The sequence below is a fragment of the Adiantum capillus-veneris genome, chromosome 7 (assembly GCF_014529385.1).
Source record: "Adiantum capillus-veneris isolate H3 chromosome 7, ASM1452938v2, whole genome shotgun sequence".
NCBI classification, from domain to species: domain Eukaryota; kingdom Viridiplantae; phylum Streptophyta; class Polypodiopsida; order Polypodiales; family Pteridaceae; genus Adiantum; species Adiantum capillus-veneris.
In genome coordinates this window covers 68220773-68233978 of record NC_140937.1, presented here as the reverse complement: position 1 = coordinate 68233978, position 13206 = coordinate 68220773, and the positions used below count along the sequence as shown (strand labels likewise).

The 13206-nt window shown below is 44.1% G+C and overlaps 1 protein-coding gene across 4 annotated transcripts; it reads left to right on the top strand.

The window, feature by feature from the left end:
• The first annotated feature begins 1760 nt into the window (after positions 1-1760).
• Positions 1761-3307, top strand: LOC147454006 (pathogenesis-related protein PRB1-2-like). 4 transcript variants are annotated; one of them, XM_086516023.1, is made up of 2 exons: positions 1761-2063; positions 2202-3307. In XM_086516023.1, exon 2 carries the CDS (start codon positions 2243-2245, stop codon positions 2786-2788), a length of 546 nt encoding a protein of 181 aa, XP_086372149.1. In that variant the 5' UTR covers positions 1761-2063; positions 2202-2242; the 3' UTR covers positions 2789-3307. The 4 variants fall into 4 exon arrangements, with proteins under 4 accessions (XP_086372149.1, XP_086372148.1, XP_086372147.1 ...); XM_086516022.1 differs by having other exon boundaries at positions 1762-2130; positions 2208-3307; XM_086516021.1 differs by having other exon boundaries at positions 1762-2130; positions 2199-3307.
• The last annotated feature ends 9899 nt before the right edge of the window (positions 3308-13206 follow it).

The window sequence follows — 13206 nt, the reverse complement described above, 5'->3', positions numbered from 1 at the left end:
TTTCTATCTCTCTCATTTTCTTCCTCCTCTTGGCATCTCGTGCTTCTAAAACATGATCACCTGGTATTACTTTGATCACCCTCTGTTTTACCTGCAGGGGAAATTTTCACGGCGTAGTCGTGGTTGCTTAAGCTTCAGGTCTAGCCGTTGCTTGAGCTCAAGGTCCTGTTTCTTGTGTGGGTCTGTTTAGAGTTGCGATTGGTGGGAGATCTGCCACATGGTGTTATGATTCTCTTGAGTTGAAGGTTGGAGGAGCGATTGCGTGTGTGGAGTTGTTTACTGTGTTGGGTTATCCACTTGTGGTTACGGATGTGGATTTGAAGTAGTGGATTCTGTATAAGGTGCTGGCTACGAATTTTCAGTGGTGTCATTGACGGTGGTGTCATTGTTGTGCGTAGTGGTGTGCTCTTGTGTATCGTCCGTGTTATGTAAGATATGAGTGCGTGTATGTTTGGGCTCGAGAGGATCTTCTAAAATGTGCAAACAAGAAATGAACTTTAAGTTGTGAGTTTTGACTTATATAGTACTTAAAGTTAATTGTTTTTTTCAATAAAATCACTCAAAATTAAAAAGGACTCCAAAATAGGCCAAACTTGACCCATGGGACTAATAACTGTGGCCTTAACAAATCATTTTGTATGACAATGCATGTTTATAATAGAAATGGTTAGTGTAAAAAAAAATTAAACTTTCACCCAACGCCTGCCATCACACCGTCTTGTCTCCAACCGGCGTTGGAATCGATCTTTTGCACTCGAAGCATAATATGATTGTGATCGACTCAAGCTAACCACTTTCGCTATTATACATTTCAAACTTCTTTGTTCTCTAGTTTTCTTTCTCTCTCTCTCTCTCTCTGCTAAAACTCTGTAGAACCAATTGAACATCTCGTGAAGGGCATTGCTCTTTTTTCATCCACCTGAATGTCGTGTATTTTTTAAATATACTACTTTTGCTTGATAGTGTGAGCACTCCATTTTTTGGCTGCTCCAGATGCCTAATGAACCGTAAGTGTCAAGAAAAAATGCACTATGTGCAAAAAGAATGTGTTAAAAAAAAACAAAACTTTCGCTTCGCACACAGATGCATTTCGCTTGCAAAAATCAAATGTTCAACACACCATGTAATGTGTTATGTGTGTCTTCCCCCAAGCATCCACCATTTGCGCTGCAAAAGTGAGAAGAGAATTCTACTACCGAAAATATAGCTTAATACCTCCTTTTTGCATGGTGTTAAGGGAGGACTAGCACGGCTTCTACATTCATGGAGAGCTTTTAGGACTTTCTACAATTAGCTTTCTTCTTGTCCCCACTCCCCCACTAACACACAACACGCGAAGCTTAGTTGTCACTAAGCCTCGACCACTTCTGACATTTGCAAAGATGGCGCACGGACTGCAGCGGGTAGAGAGAGGACGACCAAGGCACAACAGATAGAGAGAGGAACACCTGAACATTGAATCTCACCGATATAGTTGTGTAACTATGCCTAAAAAGACATAGCTACAAAACTAAGCAGGTCAAAAACTGCAATCGTGGAGCCTGTCATAAAAACTAAGCCATCGCGTGACCAAGTCCTTAGGTAGATGGTATAGAAAATGAATATAGTGAAGCGTTTAGTACATAGGCCTTAGAGCCGCAAATACAGCAAGGCAAATTCTTGACTTTGAGAGACGAGCGGCAAGCTACCTACTCTGTTGCGTTCTTAACTTCACGCCGGACGGGCCCTACTCACATGCGGGCCGAAAGCTCTTCATCTCCCCTACCACTACGATCTAGGCTCTCGCACAAAAGCAACATTCTCTTCATCGAGTGCGACCCCCTCGTTCCGTCCCCTTCATCGCGCACTCCCTGCTTCCTCTTCATTTTTTTCTCATTCCATAATATGCAGGTCCTCGGGGAGCTGCAGCTTCTGCCGCAGGGAGGAAGGGCTTGCAGTAGCTAGCAAGCTCTCGAGTGAGCCGGTGCCGTAGACGTATGCAGGCCCAGAGGCTTCTTGCTGCGGAGGTCGATATCTATGGAACCGTAGGGGCGAGGGGAGAACCTACATTGTATTTCTGTCCAGTAAGGAATCCAGTATCGATCATCTATTTGTTTGGAGAGTGTGAATAGTGGGCGACTGGCGCTGTCTGTAAGTATTGTGTGCATGTGAGCTCTCTCTCTCTCTCTCTCTCTCTCTCATCTCGTCTGTTTCTTAAGTAGGAGCAGTGGGGATGCAAGCGTGAGAGCAGGAGGCGTGGAGAATGGTGATGAAGAAGGTGAAGAGCGCCATGGCTGCATCAGCAGCACTGCCTGTAGTTGTGGTATTGGTGGTAGCAGTGGCGGCGAGCATCGGCGAAGGGGCGCGCTACCGGGACGACGCAAGCAGCAGCCTACCAGGGTCCTTCATCGCGTTACAGAATAAGGCGAGGGCAGAGGTAGGGGTGCCGCCACTGAAGTGGAGCCCAAGGCTGGCAGCGTACGCGCAGTGGTGGGCGAATCAGAATGCGGCATTTGGCGGGTGCGGGTTGCACCATTCGAATGGGCCGTATGGGGAGAACATATTTTGGGGGAGTGGGAGGAATTGGTCGCCGGGGGATGCGGTGCGCGACTGGGCGGATGAGAAGCGGTGGTACAACTATGGAGCCAACTCCTGCGACTACTACGATGCTTGCGGCCACTACACGCAGATCGTGTGGAAGTCCTCGCGCTTTGTAGGCTGTGCTCGTGTCACCTGCGGCAATGGCCGCATCTTCATGACCTGCAACTACTTCCCCCCTGGTAACTATCTTGGCCAGCGCCCTTACTAGCCCTCTCACTTGCTTTGCAGTGGATCGACCCAGGGTCGAAGACCACCCACTTACCTTCTGCCTTGGTCCTCACTAACTGTGTCGTTGATTAACCCGGGATCGAACCCTGCCCTTGTCACCCACATGCCTCCTCTCTCACACCCACCTATTCACAATAACACTCAAATTCCTATTCATCCTGCTTTTTGTTATCCTACTGTACCTCTGCTTGCTTTTTTTAGGGAAAAAAAAAACTTTGACTGGACATTGAGGGGATTGAGGCAGGGGTCGAACCTGACCCCTCTGCTGTCACATGGCATCCTCCGCTAGCTGGCAGACACTTCACGTACCTACATTTCCCTTTCCTTCTCCACATTGGCATGCACACTCATCATCTGTGTGTACTATTCCAAAGCTTTACATGGTCCATTTGGTAGGTCGTTATTAGCCCTTTGTTGCAATGGTAATTCACATTTTTTCACCCTCTTTTGCTTTTCTATTCAAAAAAATAAAATTGCCTCATGTGGGGCTATTTCATTAGATTGTTTTAAAATGTCAACATGATTCTTCACCTTGTTTTACTCACCAAATTATAATGGTAGCTTGTAGATCCTCTCCTCTGTCGCGTGTCTTGACTCGACGATGTGTATCCTTGCTATAATAACATTCAAGGAAAAAATTTATGCTCCCATATCAATAAGTAGATCTCCATGTCTTGAGTTTGGATCAAATTGTCTTGGATGTTCCTACAAAAGCCTCAATATTGTAATCACACAGTGTTCAGCATTGTTCCATTCAATTTTAATAGTGGAATGGCTCTTGTAGTAAAATGATTAGCTGAACTTGTATCTTGTGTGTCTCTTCATATAATGTAGTGATTTTGCAACTTTAAATTCTTGCCTCATTGTAAGTTTGTAGCTACCATACGGAACTTCGTACGTCCTTCGTTCATATGCAGAATTTGGCATAGTTGCATTTGTAACATTTTGTTGATATTTGATCCACACATGACCAATTCTTAGTCAGCTCAGCTAAGCCACAAAGGAAACGCATACATGGGCATTGCACATGAGGTTCCAAATCCTATAAGAAGATTCAAGATAAGATTGTCTTGTAGTGAGCTCAGCTTGGGCTTTGCTTCGAAATTTGTGGTGCAAGATTTTTATGGTGATTAGAATTTTGCAGGTGTGTAACCTTAAACTTATGCTTCAAGAAATGATCCCAATTTCACTATAATGTTTACTATTTGAAGGTCAGTACACAAATCCTAGCTACACCAAAAGGGACAAATAATTAGATCATCCTTGTTAGAGTGATGTCCTAAGGTTGAATATACGACAATTAATTTGTCCCTCATTATCTTCAAACATGAAAAGTTTCCTTGCTCTACATTTTCAATTAGTATACCGACAATGCTTATCTGTCACTTTTGTCCACCATAATATATGTTGCATAATTTGTAAGGTTCCCATATAGGAAGTCAATAGTGGTGCACATATTAAGTGGATTCCAGCATGCACATTGATGAGGTCTTTATTTGTGATCATGGATGGTACCAAGCAAATTCAAGAGTCGAAATACCTTTGTTGAACAATGGAAAAGTGATGGAAAAACGGTTGATCGGTGGTCAGTAGACAATGGTCGGTGGGCTGCATTTAATAAGATCAACAACATGCAAGTATTTTGTTGCCTCCAGGTTGATGAAGCCCTAAAACACAAGCACCATGGCATCTACATGGCTTGCAAGGCATACCTTAACAACTTTCACAAGGAGAATAGCTAGCAAGGTAGGCATATCTAAAGCTAATGAAGAAACTTAGAGGTTAGAGTAAGGAATGAAACTTAAAAACTTTAAAATCGACTTACATAGTGCATAACTTACTTCAGAAATTTTAATGGAAACTTTAACCTTCACTAGAACCTTATATTTCAAACAAATTTTAGAGGAGATAATAACACAATCCAATTAATTTGGAATGGAAATCCACTTTATGTAGAGACTTGTACAATAATCCATGGGGAGTTCACTAAAGTATTTGGTTTAGGAAGAAAAAAACTTATTTTTGTAAGGACAAGGCCAACTACTAGGTAGCTAGCATATTAGAGCTTGTTAATGGCCACATGAATTGCTTCAAAGGTACCTACTTGTAAAAGACTCTATAGAGTTTCACTTCACAAAATGTGATGGAGAAAGTCGGCAAAATAGCCCCCAGAAAAACATAAGGAGAATCTAGAAACTCCCACTTGACATTTGGTAAGGTAGAAAAATATAGAAAGTGGGGCACCTAAAATGCATTGACAACATTATTCGATCCAAGGAGGTGTCAAGTCACCTGAGATGCAGTGTTCCCATGTAGGGTATCCACTTCCCTTCTAAGCTCTTTTTAAACTAGAGGATCCATGCCTTTTAACAGTATGCGATGAAGACAAGTGTCTTCTCAAGGCCTTATGAGAGTCCTTGTACTGGGTTGCATGATCACCCCAGGAGACATTGATACCCGATTGCGACCCATTATCTATTGTTTTGTTGTAGATTAGTGCAATATATTTCTTCAAAGGAAGTTCTTGGATGTTGAGCACTCAAAGAAGCCACATAAAAGTTTATTGAGCCTGTAGGCTGCTCAAAGGTAAAAACAATATAATGTATATACAACAAAATGGACATGATTTTATAGGATAAATGTCTTACCAAGGAGAGGAACCACAAAAATATAGTTGCTAAGGTTGCACTTACTTTTGAATTTTCATGAGCCCCATATCTGCACAAATTTGTGGGTGAAAGGTTTAGGACATTAAGAAAGAGGAAGAAGTATGAATGGTTGAATGGAGGGGAAACCATGTAAGATCTAGCTAAAGATTCTAGTCCATAGCTTCGTAAGCTACTCATTTGGAAAGAGCTATTGTAAAGAAGTGAAGAGCAAGTAATACCTCCACTAGAGGGACACGATTACCGATTGCCAATGAGCTCTAGTGGAAGTTTAGTGGGCAAATAGAGGAGGTAGGAAAGAGAAGATTCAAATAGTAGCTTCAAGGAGGAAGTTGATGAAGGAATAGAAGTAGCTAAGTAACAATGGAGACATCAAAGATAGGAGGGAAAATGATGCACATTTTTAGAGGGATCCCCTACTTAGGAGGAAGAGGGAGGGAGGGGGTGCATGGAGGGATAGCCAGTTTTTAAAGAGAGAAAGAATGAATTTTTACCCCTAATTTTTAATAAAGGAGTGAAAACTTGATGTTTTAATAGTACTTCATTTTTTTAATCATAAAGATATGCTCCTTACCTATAGACCTACAAGTTGGACCCCTACTTTTTAGGACTTCCACACCCACTATTTCAGTCCATATGGTAGCTAACCATTTTTCTCTCATTTTTAGTCCCATGGAATATAAAGAGCCACTCCTAAACCCCATTCCCTTCCTAATGTCAAAACTCTCCAAAGCATAGGCAAAAAGGAAAAGGTTTAGTGGCCATAAAATGTGCCATTTAAGTCCAAATGGCTCTTTGAAAAATCAGACGAGTCCCTAAGCTCATCACCCACATACCAACCTTTAATTTTGGCCCACATTTCAACAACTCTTACAAATATTACATTGATCATGACTCTGGCATGCATCCATAGTTTTACAAAAACTATAAAACCCACAAGTCGAGCAAATCTTGTTGTATTAGGCGTGTTCCAAATCCATTGCAACGAGTTTATGGACAGTTATAAAGGTAGGGTGAAAAACTTTCGCTTGTCACAAACGGGCAAAACAGTCAAAGAGGTTCTCATTGAACACACATATATGCACTCAGAGTTGCGTCTACGAACAACGCCGATAGGAACTCCAACAAACCGACCAAATTGTAAGTTTTCTTACATCCACAATGATCACTCGTGTATTGTGTGTTTAACTTGCCAGTTGCAGATATTTATCCTTCTGACAAAGAATATTGGCAGCCGGTGAATTGCATTATTGGCATTTTTGATGCATTCCATGCAACTGTGGAAGAGCTACTCTATAACACCAGCACGCGAAGAGTGTTGGTTGATAGGGGGGGTTTTTTCTTCGACCACTTTTATAATGCTATGCGTTCTACGCTTGGCTTTGGCACTCTAGAATACCTCCTGGTTCCTTCGAAGGACATTCCAGAGTGGCCAGTCCCTTCATTTGAAACCTCTGAGTGTTTCAGACTAAAGCTCCATCAGGAAATAAAAAAGTGCTTAAGACCAAATATTGCTAGTCGGTTGGTACGTTGTCAGGAGTTTTTTTGAGCAAGGGATTGCGCATATGTACATACACATGCATGGTGCATCGAATAAAGGATTACCCAATTTCCATAGCCAGGTGGTTACGTGGGGCCCACATGTGTACAGGTAGGACAACATGTACATAGTGCAGCGATTTTCACTATTATCAGTACTAGTGTGTTTTTTTCTACAATAAAGTGAAGTTGGTAGCGCCTAAAACTTCTCAAGGAAGCTATCCGCGGGCCGACGACATGAGGTAAGCAGGTGCGTCAGATGGCATCTAGTGGCGTCAGGAGGGCGAATGGGGTCAATACTTGCACGCGGAGACGTACGGACACAACGTGGGTGTTTTCTTGTGAGAGTTATGCAGAAAGGTCATCATTAGGATCACTTTTTGGGGCCACTTCACGTGGTGGCGAGATGCATTATTGGAAAAAAGTTGAGTGCCAGGTGTGCGAATGATGCAAAAAGGTGACAACTATGCACTGCGAGGTCAGTTTTTGGCTTGTTCGGGGTCCGTTTGAGGTCATCTAAAAGGCCAAGGGTGCCCAACTAATAAAGCTAAGTGTGGGAACTGAAAAAACAGAGAGAAGACCAGAAAAAACGTGGAGAAGAGAGGAGGAACAGCCGCAGCAGTGTTTTTGCTCATTTTGGAGCCTGTTTTGGCCGTAAACTGCTCATCCGAGGTCGGATTTGAGCACTTTGACATTGTAGACTGGGGTTTTGGGCCGTTCCGGACGCGATGGCGCTGTCCATTTTGCCAAATTCCTCACTCTTTTCCTGTTGTTTTTCTGTGTAAGTTTCTCCTATGAGCAAAGTTTCTGTTCTAGTTTGTGATTGTATCTGGCTTATTTTACCCATAGTGTGTGAGCTATTTGCTCCATTGGTGTTGGCCCAAGCTCAATTGTATCTAAACATAAGAAATTATCCTCTTTTGAGCTGAGTTTTTTGGGTGTGTGTGTGTGTCTGTGTGGAGTGGGCAAGTGGATAGTCTCTCTCCTCTCACTCCAGAGGTGTGTTCCCTGTCTCGGCCAGGTGTGTTGTGTAAGCCGAGTGGTGCCCCATAGTGTGTGTGTGTGTATCTTCCCAAGAGTGTGTGTCGGGTCGTTATAGAGGCGTTCTGTGTGTTTCCATCCCGCTCACAACGTGTTTCAATCTTCATGCTCATGCATGTGTTCATCGACGTTTTCCATGATGAAGAGATTAGGAAGACAGGAACTATGCTACTCTGCAAGACAGTGAAATGCCTCAATTTTCTAGATGAATCTTGGGATGTCCATGATTCTCATGGCGTCTTATGCAAGGTCAATAAGAAGTCTATTGTGTGTAAGTGCATGATAGCTTCTCAAAATTTCATAGTTGCCTTTCACTATATAAGGTGGCATCGAGTGAATGGTCATCTGGTAGCTTTGGACCAGGATTGGACCAGGATTGGACCAGGATTTAACTGATGACCTTAACAATCCTTTGAGAATGCTTGAGGTATGGTGTGGACCTGATCTGCTAACTGTTCTTAGGATTCGAGGCAATGTGACACTACGACAAGTGCTTGAGGATTTGGAGAATGAGGTTGACCTCAGCTTGCCTCCAAAATTTCTTTTCTAGTGCAACATGCGAAAGGTAGCATGTTTTGTATGTAAATATTAATGTTGTGTTAATTATTTTCCTACTGGTTATCATCACAAATTATTGGTCTAATCTAACTGTTTGATTAACTGTCATACAGGTGTCTCGAAGAAAGGAGAAGAAGACATTGTGCGCAAAGATAAAGGATGAGGGATTGTTTCTAGTGCAATGCAATTGTTGATTGAAGAAGGTGACTCACACAATATATCACATTGCTTTGTACTGCGAATATTATAGAAAGTTGTTGACAGCAAGCTTGCAATCTACACTCATGCAAAAATGCATTGTTAAGGAGTTTCTTGCAAATAAAGTATGAGAACAATTATCTTTTCAAAATCGACTCAAATTGTCTCTACATTACGTTTAATAATGTACACTGTAATAATGTCCAATTAAATCTTTGTAGCTCTCATTTACAATTGATGGGAGCTCCCCCTGGCTTGATTATCATGATTAGGATGCAAAGGCTCATGAGACGGACTGGGGGTTGGGTCATGGGCTTGGGGTTGAGGAAAAGATTGTGCAGTGGCATCGTCTTCCTCAATAAAATCAGGTATTACAAAAAGACTCGAGGTCGAGTGGCCAGAAACACGAGGGGAGGCAAGTCCGGGCGCTTGGTCTGTTATTGGTGGAGGTGCTGCTTCGTTTCTCGAGGTGGAGGCCGAGGTTGTGGTCACGGTGGTGGCACGACAAATGCATCGGCGACTCCTTCATGATGAGTCTCCACAAGATTGATCATATTCTGGATGATTGTCGTCCTAAATGTCTCCACATGCAAGTTCGAATAATCTGCCAGGTTTCTTGTCTGCAAATGAATTCCATAGCTTTTATATATAATTGAAAGAAATCATGTGTGCAAGGATTACAAAAGCGAAACATTGCACTTATACTTCTACGCTCTTCATCATAAATGCGTTCCAGAAGAAGCTTCTCATTTGTAAGAACTCTCCATCCACAAGAATGCATGTCGTCTTGCTTTGGAACCTTGCAACTCATAATCAACATGTCTTCCCAAACACTATCTTGGGTCAATGCTTCCATGCAGCAACAAGCTTTTGAAATGACCTGCAATACATAGCATATGATGACCACACGTTGCAGCGAAATTGCAAAATTAAGAAACAAGTAACTATGTACCTTCGGACATTCCCATGGAAACCACGGGCAGAGTTTGCAAAGTAGCAACGCTTGCACTCAATGTTTAAGCCTACAAAATCAACAAACCTTTGCTTCCGCTACACATAAGAGGGTGCACTCTTCCCTCAACTTGGCTTCATCGGCACACACCTCGACGAGCAAACAAAATTCCTCCTTTGCAGTCTCCTTCTTCCTCCTGAAGCTCTCCTTGATCTCGTTTGCAGGAGACCTCTTGAATCTTTCCTCACTAAGACCCTTCCTGCTTGAAGCTCTCCCTGTCGAAAAGCCCCCCCAAATTAGCAAGAAAAAAAAACCCTTATAGGGCATCCTTTTTCCAGCCACTCGCTATTTTTATCCAATTTTCCCTCTTTTTAGTGTACGCAAACTGCCACTTTCACTCGCCTAGCTAATTGGAGCCCATGTCACATGTGAGCTGCTCCTTTCATGGGATGTCACGGCACCGTGACAAGGGGGAGGGGGTGACCCCTCTCTTCTCTACACGAAAGAGGAGGCCATTGAGGCCCCCGTGTGAACGCGCCCAAACAGGCCTACCATGTCATCACTAGCGTCCACCACCCAATGGCTAAAACGCCCAAGACCGCCCATCGCCTTGAGCGCGCAGTGCCCAGAGGGACACCATAGTCAACGAGCTTGGGAGAGCTCCCCTCTCCCTTTCTCCTTATGCTCAATAAAATGGGGCCACACCCAATACTTATATCATGCGCCTCTGGGCTTGTCTTCACATATGGGCCAATTTGAGTGCCACATGCCCTCTCATGGAGCATTTCCCTCTCAAAGGCCCCCAAATTTCATATAAAAAACTCAAAAAAAACTTTTTTTCTCCAGCTTCAACCCCTTGCTATCTTCTGGTCGGTCTTTTGATTCTCGAGAGGCAAAAACGTACCAAAAATCTTAGTTCCCAACTTCGATTTGTGCAAACCTCACCGCACTTTGATGTTGCCAAGGCCTCAAACGGCACACCCAAAAAATGCCAAAAGTCATCTAGCACCACTGCACCGCAGTTTCTCCCCAACTTCAACCTTCCATATCTTTGCGATCCGGACACCAATTGATGAGTGTAACGTCCTATAGCCTTCACATACCGCATAGATTCCATACAAACCTTGGCAAGGTTGAAAAAACCCCAGATGGCACACCATCTGAGGCAATCAAACAGCAAATAACTGGCCCTCGGTGAAACTTCAATTGCTTATATCTTGGTTGTAAACTCCAATTGCCGATCCAGAAAGATCGACATGCATCGTAAGATAAGAACTTCAGGCCCATGCATTCACTTTAGGTCTGATCATCCATCTGTGTTGGGGTGTAGGCCAGGTGGCCGTCGAAAACCACCCTTACTCACATTTCTAGGGAGAGAAAGTGAGAGAGTTGACTTCACTCTCTCACTTTACTCTCCACTAACCCTACTGTCCTATGCTTCATACCCTTCTCCCTTCTCCTTCCCTCTCTTGCACACTCCACACACAAACACACACACACACACACACACACACACACACACACACACTCCGACCACATCAATTGGTATCAGAGCCGATGGACGGCCTAGCGGTGTGCTCCGTGGCTATGGAATTCGAGGCATAGATCTGGATTCGAGAGAGCAGATCCAACAGAGACGATGGTTGCGGAGTAAGAAGCCATGGAAGCTTGAGTGGAGCTTGGATTGAAGCTTAGATTTGAAGAAGCGCGAGAACCCCCCATGAGGAAGCTCATCATTGACCAATCATTAGATTGTGTGTGAATCTAAAGCTTTGCACAGTCAGCCTGTGAAAGAAGGTCACGAGAAGAGACCGTATCAAGGTTTGTAGGGGACTTAAACCAGCCTAGCGTAACAACATTTGAAGCAAGGGGTGCAAGCAGAGTGAGCATTGGAAGACTTACACGGTGAGTTCACAGGCAGTGCCAAGAAAATTGAAGCTCATAGGCAAATTAAAGCTGGAAAAAATTGAGCTTGAAGGCAAATCAAATCCCGATTAGCAAGAATTTAGCAAGCTTGGCATTCAAACCAAGAGCAAGCAAGAGCTCAAGGGCAAGCTCGGCATCTAAAGAAACTGGCTGTTTGCAAGGGAGAATCGGCAGGTGCAAGAGAGAGAATTTGGAGAGTTATTAATTCGAGCAGTGCCGAATGTTTTGAGCAAGGGGGAATTGGAACCAGCGGCCCATGAGCAGGGCTTTGGAAGGAAACATGCACACACTCACTCTACTCAGCAAATCGAGCAGTCACAGAGGAATGAGAGGGTGAGCATACCTGGGAGCAAGCAAACGCTTGGAGGTGTGGTGTCTAACACACACACACACACACACACACACACACACACACACACACACACCATGGAAGCGCAACAATAGAAAACATACCTTGAAGCCAAGCAAACCGCTACACACACGCACACACGCTGGCATGGAGAAGCAGGCGTCGCAAGTAGTGGCCGGGCAGCAGCTTAAGCTTGTAAGGACACACAGCTTAAGCTTGCAAGGACACACACACAGGAGCATAGCTCGTTTTTTTTTCTGCAGCTCTCTGTCGTGGGCTTGTCAGTACAGTCAGCAAAGAAGTTAAATTTTTTCTGTTACCTTTGCCTCTACTTACCTTGTGTGCAAGGGTGGGCTCACACCCCGTAACCCCCCCCCCCCCCCGACATTCGACAGCCCCTCTCTGGCTACTTGACCCCGCTTAAGACAGCTGTGAGAAATTGCGATCTGAGAGAGAGAGAGAGAGAGAGAGAGAAAGCGGCCATAAAGAAAAGGTTTCTGTTTTGGTGATAGTAGAGCTTTGCAAGCTCATCATCCGCTTGAGAGCAAGCGAGTGGAGATAGAGTGACACGATTGCATTTAGGTGAGTAAGCTCGAAGCATCCGACATAGACCCGAATTCAATTTTACGACACCGATCCGACTCGACCTCTACGACTCGACACCGGCTTTGAGCATAGGCGTCTATGGCTATTCGGCTAGCCACTCCAGTCCGTCGACGGGAGACGACATCGACACTTTTCGGCACTGGCTTGACATTCTTACACATTGCGGCGGATTCCTAGATATCCGAACCGGCACCAGTTTCACGCGGATGACTTTTTCCCGCGATCGACAGCTGTATTTGCCATACACATGGGTGAGGTGCCTCTACCATAGAGGAGTGACACTCGGCATTGGCACCAAGCACACCAATCGTGTTGTATGACACATTTTTTGGTTACCATACCTTTGGCGACTATTCGAGCGTATTTTTGCTCGGCGAAAAAAATCGGCACATAGCGAGACCGACACACAGGTTACGGGTTACAAGGGTTTTTTCAACCTATTCACACACAAATTCTCCTATTACCAGACACAACGCTTTCACAAGCGATTTGGCAGTCATTTCCACAACAGATTCTCTACGGTCAGATGCGTTGAGATGCATTTTACTGTGAGCACTCCTAGT